Below are 18,977 nucleotides of genomic sequence, written 5' to 3' on the forward strand. Positions count from 1 at the left end.
ATTCATCATAACTAGCATGGCAAGAGCCTCCTCCCTAACACAGCACACTCTGACCCTCCTACCTGCACTACACCAATTTAAGGAGAGCCCTACCACACCTTGCCAGTGACCATCACGGTATCTAAGGCTCTTCAAGAGACATGCCAAAATTGCATCATTGTTACTTCAGCCATGTAAGGAAAGAAAACCTCCACTCTTCTAGAAAGAAAATATAGCTCAGAAACATGGAACTGAAAGGAGAAACATTGCATTTGAATTGAAGAAATGGTAGCGTGCATTCCAGTTCCAGCCTGAAAAGCCTGGGAACATGGACATGGGAGAGGATTATGCATCTCTGCCTAGGTCAGTCCATAGCTCTATTCACAGATGCCCAAGAGAAATCAATGCAGAGAAAGCTATCAGAAAAAATTATTATTACTTAATATTTATGCAGCACTTTCCACCTGGCAATTTTTAGGCAAGCAATACATTAAGTAATTTACCAAGAAAAACATACATTGGCCTTCTGTGTGATCCATAGCTCATGCTTTCAGAGGAAAACAATTCTACTTTATTAAACTTTAAGGCCTGAATTTACTACACGTGATTCACTGTTACATTTTAAATTGGTAGCGAGGTAATCAATCAGGTTATTAGCTCCAAAATGCATTTAACAGTGCATTTTGATAAGCTCCCATATTAAGAAAACCACAGAAAAAGCTGGAGCTGTTAACATCTTTTTATCATTGGTTAAGAACAAGTTAGGGCACTGTAATTGTTGCTAAAAAAATCAAAGCAAACCAACCTGAAAAATATCCCACCTTCCAACTTTGCCACCCTGGATTATTCTCTTGCCAATGATGCCCAGTTAGTGATTCTCCCTTATTTCAATTCATCTGTTGAGATCTTTCTGAAATCATTTCCAGCTACAACAGGGATTCCTTTTTGTGGGTAGCAGCACATGTCAGCTTGGCACAGCTTTCCTTTTACACAAATGCAAGATGCTTCCTTGTGTTAATACAGAAAGCTATCAAAAACATACAGTGGCTGGATGTAAAAGCAGATTCCATAGCACTGGCTGTCATTAGTATTTCTAGCCAGCAACATTATCGGAAAATAAATCTTTTGGTGCTATGGTTTAAAAAATACTGTTCACATGCTCACTGCAACAGAGCAATTCCTGTATTTCAGATATTTGGTCCATCTCTCTTCTATGGCCTGTGGGATGAAGTGGCAGCACACTGATTTTTATTGCTGGTGAACTCAGACAAGAGACTGCTCTTTATAAGACACAATACAAGCACAAGCAACTATGATGGCTGCATCCACTCAATTCAGATCTCTTTTTTTTTTTTAATGCATAAAATGGGTATGTGAATTTAGGTGACATTCAAACTTTTGGCAAATAGCTAATCCACCACATCAGTAACATAAATATTGGTCATTTTTGACTTGGGATACCATGGCATGAATCACTGAAAAAATCAGGGACTCATCTTGTCTCCTTCTCTCCTTTAGCAGTAGGGAGATGAATTTCCAGAGGGGGATAAACTTTCTGTTCTCTGAGGTACTCAACTGAGCAAGGCTGGATACAAGAAAAAGGTGGATCGTTAACCCAAGTAAGCAGCTCTTTAATATGACATCTTGCTTTTGTAACTTCTTTATTAATCTTAACTGTTAGAAGACAAGTTAAATTGCGTGAGAGCATCTTGTGATTATTATATGTGCTCCCACAAATACAACTGATACTTTAAATTAATTTTCCTTAAAGTTTCCTTAGCAGTTTTGTATTTCTTCTATGCTCCGCTTGCAGCTGGTATTCCCACATAACTTACATAGCCAGGAGTCAAATAATCTCTTGAAAATCAAAAGTAGAATTATGAGGCTCAATACATCAGTAGTAAATACAGTAAACACTTGACAAAAATACAGAGACAACTGGGGTGTGGAACCAGTTCATTTTCTTACATCTCTAAAAGCTTCTGTCTAATTAGGTTCATTTTTTGACAGACAAGAATGGGATTAGATCAGCATTATTGTTATTATAGCAGTCACATGACAGAACCTAGATGGTTATATTTGTCAAGCATTTGATCAATTTCTAGTCCTGTACTGGCCTCTCATTAACAAAGCTCATGGGAGACTACATGACTTTCTCATGTGCAGGAATCATCATGTTTACCCACATGTCAGGGTTAACCCACAGTGGAATCGCCATCTTTATAAATACTTCACAACATTTCAAAAATGGCCTTCTGTCTGGGAGGAGAGGAAGATCATAGCCCATTTGTTCTCCCTCTTTTTTCTTGGAGGGAAAAGGGGAGAAGTCAAATTCTGTATTTCAGATAACAGAGACATAATTCCTAACAAATTGCAATGTCATGTACTGAAAACGTGGTCAGGAAACAACAACTATAAGCCCCTACTTGTTCATATGACAAATATTTCACTGAAAGGTGGAGCAACATCAAAAAGCTAGAAAACAAATGGTCATTCTCAGCTCTGTCAGTGTTGCAGCTGGTATTCACGCAGGTTTAGATTAATCCATGAGACACTTTTTCATATCTCATCCCAGGTGTCAGTTAAGCAAGAAATCAGGCTCACGATAACCAAAGAGTTTAAAATCACCTTCAAATCGTGCATAGAGGCGTCTTATGTCTCTCTTGCTAATTCCTGAAAAATACCGCTCTACTTTTGTTCTGTTGTACACTGTTATGCCTGGTGGGATGGTGGGGTATGACACCAAGTGGTCTATGCCAGCTGCTTTCAAGATATATGGAGCATCATCCTCCAGGGTCTCGTGGTGTCCGATCACACTGTATGTGATTTCACAGGGAGCACAAAGTTCCACATATGTTACCCAGTGAATGATGTGGTCACCAAACTGAACATCCAGCCATCGGTGATTCGGGTCACCCAGGTAGCGCACAAAATCCTCAAACTGCAGCCCTTTGGTCTCTGTGCGATTCTTTCGGTATTTACGAATGATGCCAGGAGCAATTTCATGCCGGTACCAAGGTTCAAACCGAGGATTGTGCACAAACTTGTCTTTAAATGCAGAAATAAGTCTTTCAAATGGATCTCTAACAATAAAAAACTTGAAGTATAAATTCAGTCTAAACAGAGGAAGAAAAAAAATTAAAGAATTAAGGGAAGTGTTTAGCACATACTTAAAAAATGTACATAAACTCTGAACACAGCCACAGCAATGTGAATCTCAGAGCACTTGCATAGTCTATCAGTATTATAATCAATAGGACCAGAAATACCATTTCTGTCTTCTTACTAGCAGTTTTTGCATACAGGACAAAGAGGAAATAGTTTACCCCAGTTTTCACATTTTTTTCAAACTGGAGGAGTTTAGTTTATCTCAATCCATACAAACAGGAGACAAAAGATGCAGAGAACTCCAAGTCAAAGACATATGTGATGGAGCTCAAAAAGCAAAATACATAAGGGCATGGGGAAAAGTGCATTGCTGAAGCTAAATGCATACAGAAGTCTGCATTTTTCACTGGCAGGCAGTTAGATAAATTGCTGCTTAAGTTAAAAAAAAAAAAGTATTTTATTTGATGTTTTGTCATGTTTTCAATAACGGCTGAGAACACTACTGAGACCACATGTTTCAACAGTGAAACATGTGACCACAGTTTTCAAATGAATTTCACGTATTACTGTGATACTGTAATATGTAATATTCTGTAGTCAGATTATCTGTAGGAGGAGTAAATTGAAAACAAAGTTTATTTCAATAAATAACTAAGAAAAGAGATTGAGAGCCCAATCCTCACTGAAATAAGGATGGACTGGATGTGGATGGACTCTTTTCAGCCTCTAGACCACTTGAATCATACTTCAGATTCTCCTGACTTACTCCTAGACAGGCAGGGCTAGATAGAGGTCAGCAAACTAAATCAACAGATCCACACCATCCTGCTTTCCATACCTAAAACTCTGGTAATTTCATGTTACACACCTGCAGCATAGCTTCCACGCTGAGCAGAGAATGCAGCAGCCCAAGCAATAGTGGCATTCAATTTCATATATCCTAACTAGGGCGCACTCCTAGGTGAACAGTGTTCAGGGCTGCACTCAGGGAGGGAGAACAGATCCCCTTTCTCAAGAAAACAGTGACAATACTTTGCTTTGCACAGTATCAATCCAATCAACTGACCCCAATTCTACAGGCAGAGCTGTGATAAATGTCCTTGTGCCACTGCATGCAACAAAAAACCTTGGGCTGAGCTCTACTGACATCTGACACATGTATAAGGGGTTGAGTCTTCAGAATGGCATAATGCACACAAACCCTATGCAGGCACACGTTTACACGTGTTCACTGTCACCTTATGTCCTGTTCTGTCCATGTTGCCACCCCTTACAGGGATTATATATGGCACAGGCTCTAGGAGAGATGAGAGCAGGCACAGTTAAAGATCTAGCCAAAGTAATGTAGAAGTTCTATTGCAGAGTATTTTTTGGCTCTGAAAATAACTAGAAGTACTTGAACAGGAAGACAAAAGTGTTCAGCTGAATGGAAAATATTGTGGGGCTAAGAAGCACTGACAATTTAAATCGAACCAGTTCAATCCTAGTAATTAAGTCTGCTGCAACGACAATCTTACCCGTAGGCAGTAAGGTTTACCATACAAGACATCAGGAATGGGCTGTCCAATTAAACCTTCAGTTCTGAAGGTCAACTATCTAACAACTAGGTATGCACTGAATTACAGAAACCTTATATTCAAGGAGTTGGTTGGCTCAGCTAACTATACCACAAATTACACTGGTGTTCTCCTTCAAAGCCAGCAGGAAGGCAGACACAGCAACATCTGTGAGGGTAACAGAATAGTGCCATAATACAAGTGGTGAAGCAGAAACTCTGCTGTCCTCAGTTTCAGATGCAGACTTCAGCTGTACCCTTTACCGCTCGTAACACCACTGACCTCAACCCCGTCCCTCATTAGACGGGCCACTTACCGTTTTTTAATTTCAGAGTCACTGAAAGAGGACAAGCGTGGAAGGCCATTCTTCTCATGATCATGTACAATGTTTTCTGGGATCTCTTCTATGGAAGAAAATGCTCCTAGACAAATCAAAATGACAGAGCAAGTGATTCATTCAAGGGAAAAAGCAGTGAGTATAAGCAAGCATGTGTGCCTTTGGCTGACAGTTTTATGTCTTTCTCTTTTCTTTATTTTTACCATTTAAAGTTACTATGTTTAAAACTGTTAAATTATGAGAGATTCTGACTGCAAAGCGGAAACCTGCTAAAATTCTTTAGGGTATATGACATCAAGGTCCAAGACCAAATGGCCCCGAAATTCTCAGAAAAGCATATTATGCAAATTTCATCAACAATTATGTCTAAGCCTGTAACTCCTCACATGTCAGTGTCCCCATTCCCTTTCCCTCTGCCTGCCCATGCAAATGGAGGAAGACTTTAAGGATTAACTCAGATGAAGGAACCAGCTTTTTGGCTGAGCTTCAACCACCAACAAAAATAAATGCTATGAGCTGCTTTTGGAACTGCTTCAATGCAAAAGTACTTTGCTGTCAGGATCCATAAAGTTTTTTTAACAAGTATGCTGTGCTGAAACAAAAATTCCAATCAGAGAATACTCCACAGATTAAAAGGCACTAAAATTAACAACAAAAAGTCTCCAGATACTAATTTCTGCAAGCACATAAGCTGACAAGAAAAATAATGTCACTTAACTCTGCTGCATTCATTTTAATATCCTGATCCAGGAAAGTTTTATGACCTTGAGAAACATCTCATGTGGCCCCTTGGGCTTTAGGCATAAGCCTTCACACAACAGCATCATTTCAGAGTATCAACCTGCAACAAGCACAGGGTGCTACAAAACAAGCCTGTTAGGTGAAAGTCTCTACAGCCTTCTCGTTTCCAGAACTGAAGCGAATAATACACACCACTCAGCTGCTCAGTTTTCCAATTTTTTTTTCCTGGAGGGGGCAGGGCATGACAGGTGGGGACTGGAGTCGTATTTTAACAATTTCATGTTTTCAACTGTATTTTTTGGTACTACAGGTAACTCACATGTGGACAACGTATGTCAGATTAGACAGCCTCAGGAACCGATACCTTGCATTTATTCAGAGAACATATTCAGTACAAGCAGTAGCAGAGTTACCCCCCCCCACAAAGTGCCCCCACAGTGCATTTCCCCATCCTGAATCTCCAAATACCACTTAGGTATTTGAACATAAATTATTCCCCCTCAAGTATGAGCCCTGCCTTCTGAAACTACCCAAAGAGGAGAAAGTTAGATCAACCACAGCAGTAGCCTTCATCAGCAGACACCAGTGCACTTAAGTGGCAGCTTAAGGCAAAAGGGACCAGTGTTTATGGGGAAACAATTTTTTATCATTATCTAACATGATAGAACTAGGAAACTCAAGGTGAAAAGTTCCCTGCTTTTAAGATGTGAGTTATCCTCCACTTGGTGCAGCCAATACATCCCTGCCCATCCTGAGGCGTTCTTTGCATGTTATCTTTTAAATGCTGATAAGAGAGGTACTTCTAATGTCCTCATATAGCTCCATATTTAGTACTTAGAGTGTGGCTTTCATAGGTACTAAGACACATGCACACACATAGGTATGGGTGTATCTCTGCTAGATTTTTAGCTCACATCCATAGATCAAGGATGAAACAAACGTTAAAGTTTTTAATGTTAGTACTGCTTGCTAGAAAAATTTTGCTGAGGGACACAGTTCATTTGCTTATTTTTATTTTTCAAACATACTCATCCCTTTATTCCTTCTTTCACCATTTTTTATAACATAACTTTGGTGAGCAAACTATTGCATTAAGCACCTCAGAATCTTCATAACTCTTAAGATGGTTCACTGATAGAACATACACAAGATTTCAGCAATATAGACCAACAGCACCTGCCAAGTTTTAACTGGCTTTCTTCATAGCTAAGATCTCTAGTTAAAAGTCACTGGCCTTTAGTCAGAAATTTCATATTATTGCTACTTAGGAATTACGAATATACCTTGTCATATACTTTCAAATTCTGTAAATTAGTGCACCCCTTCAAAGATCAGAAACCTACCTACCACATGCATATGGGGACTCTGTCATGACTCAAGAAACTTTTGAGCCAAGAAATATCAATACTTATTTTTACAGAAAGAATAGATCTCATTTTAAGGGGATATTTTGAAAGGACTAGAAACAACTGTGATAAATGCAAAGCTGAAATTAAGTATCAGTGTACAGAAATGCAGAAAGAATCCATTTTAGTTGCCCCACTTAGAGCAATTCTGTTTCCTCCTGCTCCTCAAAGAAACCCACACACCCATGGAAGAGTAGATACCATTTAAAACAATCAAGACTTTTTTCCACTGAGTGTTGCCCACTTTCGGCGTCTGACAAAACAGGATCTTGTGCTTGTCACACACAAATATTCGGTCCAAGACGAACTTGGAAACTGCAGTATGAGAGAGATCTCTCAATGCAGTGTCTCTGCAGACATTCCTGAGAAGCTCGAGTCTTTCCATATGAACCAGGGGTTGGCGGATCAGACTTCCTGAAAAAGCTTTTCCAGTCGGCTTTATGAAATGCAGAGGAGAAAGAAAAAACAGAAGTGAAAGACTTCAGTTTTCAGATCAAATTCTCAGGTATAAAAATCCCCAAACTACGCACCCTAATGACTCCCAGATTCATGATTAAAACATTGCTATGTATTAATTAAAGGAGTAGCCCACAGTTTGCTTTCTGTGCTGCTGCTATACATTGTTTCAACTCTTAAGACATTACATGGTAGTATACCGTAGTAAGAGCTTTTCCATACAATAATTTAAGTCTGCTGCACAGCAGCAGTGTCCTATCTGTGTGGATAAAACATGCTTTGATCAAATACTGGAACTCCCAGAGTTTCAACAACCTGTAAGAAAGCTTCTGAGAGGTTAGGACAGGAATTTCAACATAAATTATGCTTTAAACTCTGAGAAAATGGGGCTGACTCATGGTGTGATTCTTGGGGACATCCTGTGCAGAGTTAAGAGCTGGACTCGATGATCCTTGTGGGTCCCTTCCAACTCAGAATATTTTGTGACCCATCTGGCAGGGAAAGAATTTAGGATAAAAATTCTGTGTTGTTGTTTGCTAGCACCTGTAGGCATTCACTGTTTCCATTTATCCAAGTTGAAATAAAATCAGGTGAATAAAAATGTGAACAATGAGCATCAGTGTGACAAATAAAAGAAGTAGCAGGATACCTCTCCCCAAAAATAGATGAGCTGTTTCACACGTCTCATTTTCTGAGACTTAGATGGGAACCACAACCACCTCTTGCCTCACAACTAGTGGAGTGAGAAGAAAAAGGAGCTTCTCTGATTAAGAGGTGATGGGAAAGCTTAAATTTCTACTGACAAATTTTCACCTTTCCACTAACTGAATGGCAATCCCCAATATCAATACAGACTAAGGGATGAACTGATTGAGACCAACCCTACCAAGGACTTGGGGATACTGATGAGTGAAAAATTGGTATGTGCTGGCAGTGTGTACCTGCAGCCCAGAAAGCCAACTGCACCATGGGCTGCATAAAAAAGCACTGTGGCCTGCAGGTCAAAGGAGGTGATTCTCCCCCTGTACTCTGCTCTACTGCCACCTGGAGTGCTGCATGCAGCCCTGGGGCCTCAGCACAGGAAAGACCTGGATCTGTTAAGGGAAGGTTCAGAGGAGGCCATGAAGATGGTCCGACATGGAGCACCTCTCCTGTGAAGACAGGCTGAGACAGCTGTGGCTGTTCAGCCTGGAGAAGAAAAGGCTCCAGGAAAACCTCACTGCCACCTTTCAATGCTCACAAGAGGTTTTTAAGAAAGACAGAGAAACTTTTTATGAAGGCCTGTAGTGACAAGACAGGGGTAATGGTTTTCACCTGAAAAAAGATAGGTTTAGACATTAGGAAGGAATTTTTTCCTATGAGGGTGGTCAGGCACTAGAACAGGTTACCCAGAGAAGCTGTAGATGGTGCAGCCAAGAAATATTCAAGGCCAGGCTGGATGGGGCTCTGAGCAACCTGTTCTAATGAAGGATGTCCCTGTCCACAGCAGACGAGCTGGAACTAGATGATCTTCAAAGGTCTCTTCAAACTCAAACCATTCTGTGATTCTATGATTTTAGGTACAGCATCCAAGTTACAGATGAAAAAGGAATTATTTTTGTCCCAAGCTTCCACAAGGAAAAAAATATTCTCCTTTTTCTGTTTGTTACTCTTCTTCAATATCCCCTGCTCAGAATGCGATCTGAACAGTCTGTCAGATTATTTTATCTGTCCAAACAATTCTTTCTGCATGCGACCAAAATTAATGTTGTTATTCTACATTTCATGCTGTCAGGAAGCCAAGAGGGAATTGGTTTAGATCCAGAAACCTTATTATCCTCTTCCATTCTAGTAAAGAAAGCATTTACAACTCACTACACATATCTGCCAATCTTCCACTGAATGAAGTGTTTTTCCCAAGTATTTTGAGGGTAACTTAAATTTCATGTTTTTGAAAAATGAAAGCAAAAAGAGTTGTGTTTATACAACTAACCTACGTTCCATGCTGCATCATAAAAATACTTTAAATATAAGATGACTTACATACTAATGCAAAAAAAAAGAAAAAAAATTGGGATTTAGCCCACTCTGCAAATGGTCTCAAATTTACACTTGTATAAAGGATTTTCAGAGTTTCCATGTCAATCTGCTGAAAGCACGGAACTATGCATCCAAAAGATCAACTGGTATTGATTACTATTGTGTTTATATTCTACTTTGGAAAAATGCTGAAATGTGACACACAAAGAGCACAAAAGATGAAAAAGAAATTGACACTGATAAAAAGAAACAGAGAGATTGGGCAGAGATCTAAGAGAATAGAGAAGACACAGGCCTGCCCTCAACAACCACAACCTGATCTCTATGGCAAGACAGAACTTGAGTAATCCAAAACTGGGCCATTATATTAAAAAGGCTAACAAAAATGACTGTTCTGACTTGATAAAGGAATACTGGAACAATTTTCTCCTAGAAATGGAAACACATTAAGTTCAATCATTCAGATGAAACAAGACAGCAGGTTACCGTGACAAACCAGCTCTGTGAAGTTAAAATGAATTCTGTTGGCTCTATCTAAATAAAACAGTCTGAATAAGTAATTCCTGTCTATCAATTCACCTTAACATCAGGAAGCCCTTCCTTAAGCTCTTATTTTTTTCTACTCTTTAACACACATAACCCTCATCTCAACAGTATGCACCTGGAATTCTTCAGGCCAATGTTTTTCCTCTGGCACATGTACCTCCTCCACTTTTGTCACAGCTGTCAGTATCAATGGCTCTTGCTTGGCACCATAGCCTAAAGAAGGAAGAGAGATAACAGCATTACAGAAGATGAGGAGAAGGCAACTATTTCTGCTTTACAACTAAAACACATGAACTTTACGTTCTGTATTAAGCTTACAAAACATTAGAATTTGTTTCTACATGGAAAGGCACTAGACAAGACAGGCACAAACTATGAATATTTTAAAGGATGTACTCTGTGGGAATTTTGGATGCAACTTCATTTGAGTTTTATCAAAGAAATATGCCCATCATCTTTTACTTGGTTTTTTTGGTTGTTTGTTTTGTTTTTTTCTAAAAACTGTGCAGATAGACATCGAAATCTTGAATCCAAATATCGCAATTGATAGACAATTTGGTCTAACAATATGGACTCGTGCATAGGAGATTTATATTTTCAATAAAAAACAATCTATCAGGTTTCCCTCTCCCCTTGTACTAGTAGAAATGTTTCTTCTTCTGTAAACTATTAAACTTACAAGAAGAAGTGTTGTTACAGACACCCTTTTATTTCTGTGGTACTCTAAGTAAGCACCTATAACCAACAATAAAGAAAGATCCCCCCCTCCTTTGTTACTGGACCGATGGCCTTCCTTAGAGATTCTCACAACAACAACAAACTCTGCTCATACTCTTGTTCCTTTTATTGGTTTTAGGGCAGCTAATAGTTTGAGACTAATTTAAAGCATGTAAGGGAAGAACCCTTTTCATCTTTTGCATTTAGTATGGTACAGAAGAACCAAAAAATAACACAAGGTTATAGCTTTAGTCTACACATTGCAGAAAGATGAAAAATAATTTAAAGCAGCTTTCGCTAACTACAAAGCAAAAAGAACACGATTTCTCTCTGAAAATTTATTTCCATCTATATTGGATTACTTTTCCCTTCATAGATTCTTCTATGAATAATGTTTCTTCATCTGCACCTACAGGGGCTTACCGCTTTATGGTTGAGAAAATGTGTGTACTGCCTATGTCCTTTTCTTCAGGGAGTACTCTGTCTGCACTGGATTTTAATAAAGGGCACGCATGGAAAAGCAAGTTAAAACTGAAAGCAATGTAAGCATTCAAGCACTGTAATTATTGCTGTGCACAGACTTACTTCATGGTATTCTTCTGGAAAATACAAGTAATCCAATTCAGCTAAACTGTTTTTCACTATCATTGTGTAAAAGCATGCCTGTAGATGCTACAGAAACTTGCTCCTTAAGAAGCTCCTACTGTTCATGCACCCAGGACATTAGTAAAAGGCTTAAACAAAAGAACATTGATTCATTGAGCATCTGCTGGTTTTATTCTATCTGCTAAGAAGACACATACAAATAAGAAGAATTTCTGACAAGTCATATTTTATTAAGTCTAGAAGAGCTTCTCCAGGATTTACCATCCTGTTTGGACTTTCTCCAAAATTCTGTTGGTATATTCAAAGTATTTCCCTTCATTAGTTCTAGTACAAACACTCCAACACATATATACACTTAACCACAGTCATGCCTTTGCAGGACAAGCTTAAGAACTTAAATATCATCTAGTTAGAGAGCTATTTAAAAGGAGTGGAAGATTCAGCATAGAAAAAAATAAAAAAGAGAAAAAACTTGGCAAGCCAAGATAAAAAAAAGCAAGTAAATGCAGAGGGTATGCTGTAGTAATTATTTTTTTTAACTACATTTTAATTTTCCTGACAAATTCTGATGAAAAGAACCACTCAAAGAACACCTGAGCTGGGAAACAAGTTGGCATAGAGTGAAATACTGGAAGATATAACTACCTAACGTAAGACTAGCTGATTTGCAGATGTACCAGGACAGAACAGCCGGGTCCAAGGAAAGCTAAGTTAGTCTACAGTTCTCCTCTGCAAGATTTGCTGAATAAATCTCCACATAGATGCGTACTATTTATAAAGGTACACCTAATGTACTTACCCTTATCAAGTTATTGAAAAATATGGCACCTAGTATCATTGCTTCAAAAGTTACTTTTTTTTTTGCGTATCTTAGGAAGTTTCAGAAACACAGACCTCTTAAGACTGTAAGTCATATCATCACCTTCACCCAAAACTCTGAGTAGGATGGCTTTGTAAGAGCAGCTCCCCAGCAGACAGAAAACTAAAATGCTAGGTGGTGTCATCAAATGACTTAAATTCTTCATCATCTTAATAACATCTCAGCTACTTAAGCTAAGCAAAAGCCTGTAAGCTGTTTACAAGTCAAACAGCAGGTGATAAAACTGAATGCAAGAAGCAGGGCAGAGGTGGCTAGGCAAAGTGCACTGCAAATGAAATAAAACTTTCCACAAGTTTTACATAATACCTCTGCCACAAGACAAGCAGTCACAAGGAGACAGAAACTAGTATCATGTGAAATGAACTCTTCAATATCTTCTGAGTCTCTTTTAACTTTAAACAGGTAATAGTACTCTGTTTTTTTAGGAGTCGTTTTTGCACGACTCCTACCCCTAGTAAATCAAGATACTGACACTAAATGTATTTGAAAAAGCAGACCTACCAAAACAGTACTGCCAAACATGATCCCTCCTGTTCTTAACCATCAAAACCCCCACCATGACATTAGACTTGCAGACTCCTAGCAAGGAAAGAAGGAGCTGAATATCAGCACTGTCACTTCTAGAAATTTAGTTGTTCTGTTCTCAGTCCTACTGAAGAAGTAGTAACATGCCAAGAACTACTTTTCATAGAAAAGAGTATTTGTGTGAAGCACTATTCAATTTTCAAGTTTCACATCAAACATTAAAAGCTGAACTTACCATCTGGGTCTTTAAAAGTCAGTGTGATAAACTTGCTAGCAACCATGAACATGAATATCACCCAAAAGCATGCAGCTAGCAGCAGCCACTGGTGGTGCATGTTGTCAGATGTGAGCCATATAAAGTTGGCACTTCCTGTTTGAAAGAGAAAAGATTGAAACACTAGTTATTTTTGCTACAGTTTAGAAAAATACTTTCTATAACCTAAAAGAAAAACCTTTAATACGTATGTGTGTCATAAAACACAGCAGTAGATTTCACTTTTTACTTTTTGCCCATTCAGTCATATTTTTAACCAGTGTTAAGGCTGAGGCAATGTAACCACTGACTGCTATCAAAAGGAGGCTTCACTTCTTCACCCCTGTGTACACATTCCCAGCCTCCTGATTGTGCTGAGAATAGCACTGGCTGGCTGACTGCTCAGGGAGACAGATCAGCAAAACCCACGATTTTTTTAAAGAAGAGTTTATTTTTTGATTCAGCTTAGCAAGACAGCCCAATGCAGAAAAGGAAGGGAGCATGAAGAACGCTGTGCTCTCAGTGGTAGATGTAACATTAATACTGTTCTTGGTTATCCCAAGTCAGCTTATGACACATAACATGGACTCTTCCCCTGCCTGGCCTACAGAAGCTACCAAGCTGCAATGCTAAGCTTAACCTGGCCAAATATTTTTCGTTTTCCTTGCAGCAGTGCCTACTACCTGTAGCTGTATCCCTGCCTCAAAGACACAACTTCCTCAGGAGTGCAGGAAGGGTTACCCAAACAGTTGAGACTGCAGCTTTAATGTGCAAAGAAACCACCCACAGGAACAGACTGAATACATGCAGTTTTATCCTGATTTTTGAAACTGCAATCCTAATAAATTATTTTCCATGACTGTAAGTTAAATATAAGGAAACCAATGATAAAAAGGATTGAAGCTCCCAGACACTAAGAGAAATGGAAAATGTTAAGCTGTATCTTTTGCTGAATTGCCAGCTTCTGATGGGCAATACACACAGGGGTGGAATCAGGCATCTGAGAAGCTCCACCACAGATAAAAAACAACCCACAACCAAAACCTAGAAAAACACAGCTCTATTGTCTCTACTGTTGCTGGAGAGGTAAGACACCTGAGGGGCTGAACTCAAAAGAAAAAGAGTGAATGCTTCCTTCTGAGGACGTATGCAACACAACATCAGAACACTTAACTGAAGAGGACCTAATACAAAAATCTCATACAATTACATCCTCACAGCAATCCTGTAACTACCAATAGGATCAAACTCAGTCTTAAAGTAGCCACACGCAACTTCAGCGAGAGTCACAACTGCATGGTTTGTGATCACAATTTCTACACAGCCATTTGAGTGAATTGCCAAGGAATGTAAGAAATGCCCTCATTCCCAGTTATGATGCTAAAAAATGTTAGTTAATACTTCCAAGGAAGCGTTTATTAAGTTTTTCAGTCATATACCAGTATTCCATCTTCTTCATTCCCACAAAGCATCAATAACAAAAGTAAGATACTACTGCTACAGGTGCCAATTGCTTTTCCAACTAGCTTTTGCCTTCCAGCAATGTACATATTTCCAGGAAGAGTTCTCTCCACAGCTGACAGCAGTGAACCATCTTCAGGATATGCTTAAAGTCTGTGCAGGCAGTCAAGCAGTTCAAAACACATTTGGGACCCAAATGATGTATGCAAAATGGGTAAGAGGAGGTAAAGAACTGAGTATCTCCAGTTAAAGGGAAAAAAAAATTTAGCTAGGGTGCCAGTGTTCAGGCCTACTTTTATTTTCTCGGTGCAGCATTTTTCAGCGTGGCTTCTGAAAGTTCCCTTCTTTCCCCCTCTTCTTTCATGAGTTCATTTTTAAGTACTTCTAAAAACACCACACCTAGGTATCAACTGTCTTTTGGACACTTAGGGGTGCTGTGACCTCCATTAAGACCATGTTTGTCATCTCCTGTTTTTTGCTGCAATTCCCTGGCTCACAACTGAGCATGCCATGTCCAAAACATGTTTATTCTTCATGATCTGGAAGACTGTTGACCAGGAAAGGCAAATATGCTATTAATTCCATCAGACTTTTCAGTCTGGCCTCTTTTCAGCTAAGTAGTTCAAAAGTTATTCCCAACCTACCACTGCACTAGTGCAAAGCCTACCCTAAGATTCATGCTGAAAACCACCAGGTCTCAAAGGTCCTCATTTTTCAGTCTGCCATGAAATGCACCATCTTCCACTTAGGCACTGAGATTTGTCACCTTTACTTTCAGACATCACATTCATTTCCAACTCTCACAGATGACAGAATTCAGACTGAATATCAAGACACAAAAATGTAGCAACAACATTTTTTACTTTTTAGGTAGCTCTGCTAAAACCATGAGAACCGTTCCACATTCTAAACACAATGCAGCGGGCTGACAGAAGCTTGCAGAGAACACTCTGCAGGAGGAAAATCTCTAACCATCAGCTACGGGCTTTTCAGAGGTATAATGAAAGGTCTGGGCCAAACCTCTCTGCCCAACTCAGTATATTTGTTCTACATAAAGCAGGGTAGAAACAGCCTCCAACATTCATAGCATCCCTGCTAGTCTGCCCACTTTTATAATGGTGACGGATGCACACCATTCAGTAAGAAGTATTGATCTATATCCCCTTACGTAATTTATGTATTGGATTTCTAAGAAATTGTGTTAAGTCACATGGGAAATGCAGTTTCCATGTGCTCTGACCTGAAATGCAGTTAGTGTAGACAGGACCCTGCTGCCAGGTCCTGTGCTGTAAGGACAGGAGAGCATTTCAGCCAAAGTCACCTACAAGCAGTACAGTTCTCACCTCAAGGACAGGGCTTAGAGAGTAGGAAGGGGTCAGAACTGCAGCCACATCCATAGGAACCACCACTTCTACCCTTGAAGACGTGGAAGCTGAGAGGAAAACATTAAGCAGTTTTGTCTACTCTTTTTTTTTTTTAATGTGCACAGGAAATCTGCAACCATACCCATGAATGTAAGAGCCTTGTCAGAGGATCTGTCATAATGTAAGTATGATGTTACTACACTGTTACTCACTTCTAGCATCCTAAAGTACATCTATATCAGCAGCACATCACTGATCTCAAGAAGCAGAACTCTTCAAAGTTACAGACAGAAGTACCTCAACCAACATGCTCACTTAAATGCAATGATCAGTACTTTGTAAAAAAATAATGTGTTTATGTTGTTTCTCTGTCTCTACCTTAATATTTTTATTGTTTTCACATAGGGCAATTGCATTTCCTATTTTATCTCCAACCTTACTGCATTTCTGTTGCCTCTCTTGCACTTATTTTCTAGTAAATACAAGTACTAGCTTCTGTTTTTCCTCTTTAATTTCCTTCAGTTTCCAAAACAGTCTTCTATTTCTGGTTGTCTAAAACACAATTTTTCTTTACAAGTAGAAAAAAATGAGAAATATGTTGACGGTTTAGTCCATTTTCTCACAAGGAAATACACAGAGTTTTCTGGTTACTCTTTCTCCCTCTTATTGCAATTCTACACTTTTTAGGAGTGATATCAAAACTCCTGTCCCTACCCATTCCTCTGTCCTTCCCCCTCAGGGCTACCACAAAGACAAACTGTCACATAACCCTCAGATTAGCCAGATGAAGAGTTTTGCATGAGAAAAAATGGGATCATCAACACACACACAAACATAAACCAAAGATCAAGACACAAGAGTTGCAGGCTTGACCCATTGCCCACAAGTAACCTGCTACCTCCAATAAACACTCATTCTTTGCACAAGACGGCTGTCTTCAAGTGACTGATGGGACAAAGTGCGAAAGATTTAAGCAGCATTAAAACTCAGGGCAGTCTCTGCTCCGCAACTTATGCTGCTTGCATAGGGGCTCCTTGGCAGGACAGTCCTTGCACACATTGTGAATGGCAGTGACACGCCAGGAGGCTCAAACTCCCAACTGCGTGCCCAATCAGCACATGATTAATGACGTAACTAGAAATGGAACTGGTAAGGAAAGCAACAACTAACTGGGACACCTAAGCCATTTTCATCAATGCTTCCTTTGTGTTATCTTACAGGTAAGAAAATCTGGCCAATTTGTTAAATTTAAAAAAATTCCTGACTAATATCTATCACAGACGGTCCTTTGGCAAGTTGCGTGGTGCTACTAAATAACATTGTTGTAACATACATCGTAACAGGCTGGTTCTTTCCTAAGGCTTTGCTCCTCCCGAGGGCACTGACAGGCCTGTGCGTCTGCTCTTCCAGCTCCGGCTGGGGCGCGGAGCGCTGCCTGCGCACGCAGCTCACCTGTCAGCGGGATGTGAGCCGAGGCCCGGGGCAGCAGCGCCTGCACCAGCTTCGTGACCCACCTCAGCCCGGGGCAGGCCCGGCGTGTGCCGGTGTCGCGGCCCCGGGCTGCGCCGGGACCCTGCCTCCCCTCCGTACGCCGTGCCCTGACAGACACCAGCTCCCACTCCAGCAAGCGCCCCATGCTCTTCACAGCTGGGAAGGGCAGCGGCTCCTCTGTCCCCTGCATCCAGGCTTCCTGGGTGCTCCATTCATTCCATAAGAGCAGAGCGGTCCCCGCCAAGAAGAGGGGACAGGGCCGTGCTCTGACCGGCAGGGGACGAGCCGAGGTAATGGCAAGCCCCAGCCCGGCTCCGGACGCAAGGACCTGGGCTGAACAGACATAAACTTTTCCCGTCCTGGAGGAGGACGACGAAGCTGGGCGGGCTTCCCCTCACCCCCAGGAGGGACGGACGACACATGCCCGCAGCGCCCGCTGGCTTCCCCGCCCAACCCGGGATGCCGGAGGAGCCTGTGCCCGGGGCTGGCGGCCGCCAGGCCTCTCCCCGTGGCCCTCCCCAGCCCCTCCCCGGCTTACCGGCCCTCCAGCGCCGCTGCCCGCGGCCCCGGCCCGCGGCGGCGGGGTCCCGCCTCACTCGGCAGCACGGCCGGCCCGCTCGGGCGGCCCCGGCTGTCGGCGCATCCCCCCCGCCCGGCTGCGGGCGGCGGCGGCGCCTCCCCGGCCCCGCTCAGCCCCTGCCGCCGCCGCCCGGCCCTGCCGCCGCCGCCTCCATTTCCTCCCAGGGCCGCGGGCAGGCCCCAGCCCCGCCGCCGGGAAGAGGAGGAAGGTGAAGGCCGCCGCGGGGACGACTCGGTTCGGCTGCGAGAAGACGCAGCGCCGCACCCGGCCGCCCGAAGGCGGGAGGGAAGGAGGGAGGGCTGGGCAGCTCTGCCCTCCTCTCCCCGCCTCTTCCCTCCTTCCCCTCGAGTGTGGCTTTCCGGCTGGACTCACGTATATACACGTGTATACGTGTGTTTGGGTTGTTGCGTTTGTTTTTTTTTTTTAACGGCTAAAACATCTTTCGTAGGTCACTAATGCTCCTGTTTTAAAAAAACATATAGATGTGGAAATCACAGAACCATTAATATTGGAACAGACCTCTAGGATCTTCGAGTCCAACCGTTTCCCCAGCACTGCCAAGGCCACCACTAAACCGTGTCCCCGAGGGTCACATCCATATGGGTGCTGTGGGAAGGTGATTGCACCGCTGCCCTGGGCAGTCTGTACCCATGTTTGACAACCCTTTCCACAAAGAAATTTTCCCAAAAACCTGACCTAGATCTCCTCTGGTGCAATTTGAGCCTGTTTCCTCTGGACCCATCACTTGTACTTAGGAGATGAAATCGATCCTTGCTCGGCTACAGCTTCCTGTTAGGGAGTTGTAGAGAACAAGAGTCCCTTTCCATGTGACTCTTCCTCCCTGATGTTTCTCCAAACACTTCTTACTATTTCTTCAATTGTCTGAGGCCCACCATCAGGCAGGAAAGTTGCCCTTGGCCAGGCAGGAATGAAAAAAAATGTAAAAGCAGCT

At 41.5% G+C, this 18,977-nt stretch overlaps 1 protein-coding gene across 1 annotated transcript; it reads right to left on the reverse strand.

The window, feature by feature from the left end:
* Positions 1-1,387: 1,387 nt before the first annotated feature.
* On the reverse strand, positions 1,388-18,088 carry CHST10 (carbohydrate sulfotransferase 10). Its single transcript, XM_082278326.1, has 6 exons — positions 17,984-18,088; positions 13,112-13,246; positions 10,264-10,361; positions 7,329-7,563; positions 4,960-5,065; positions 1,388-3,095 (listed from the first exon to the last, which is right to left on the reverse strand). The coding sequence occupies exons 2-6, from the start codon at positions 13,209-13,211 to the stop codon at positions 2,558-2,560; spliced, it is 1,077 nt and encodes a 358-aa protein (XP_082134452.1). The 5' UTR covers positions 13,212-13,246; positions 17,984-18,088; the 3' UTR covers positions 1,388-2,557.
* Positions 18,089-18,977: the final 889 nt, after the last annotated feature.

This window comes from Coloeus monedula (assembly GCF_965178545.1).
Source record: "Coloeus monedula genome assembly, chromosome: 3".
Classification (NCBI taxonomy): Eukaryota; Metazoa; Chordata; class Aves; order Passeriformes; family Corvidae; genus Coloeus; species Coloeus monedula.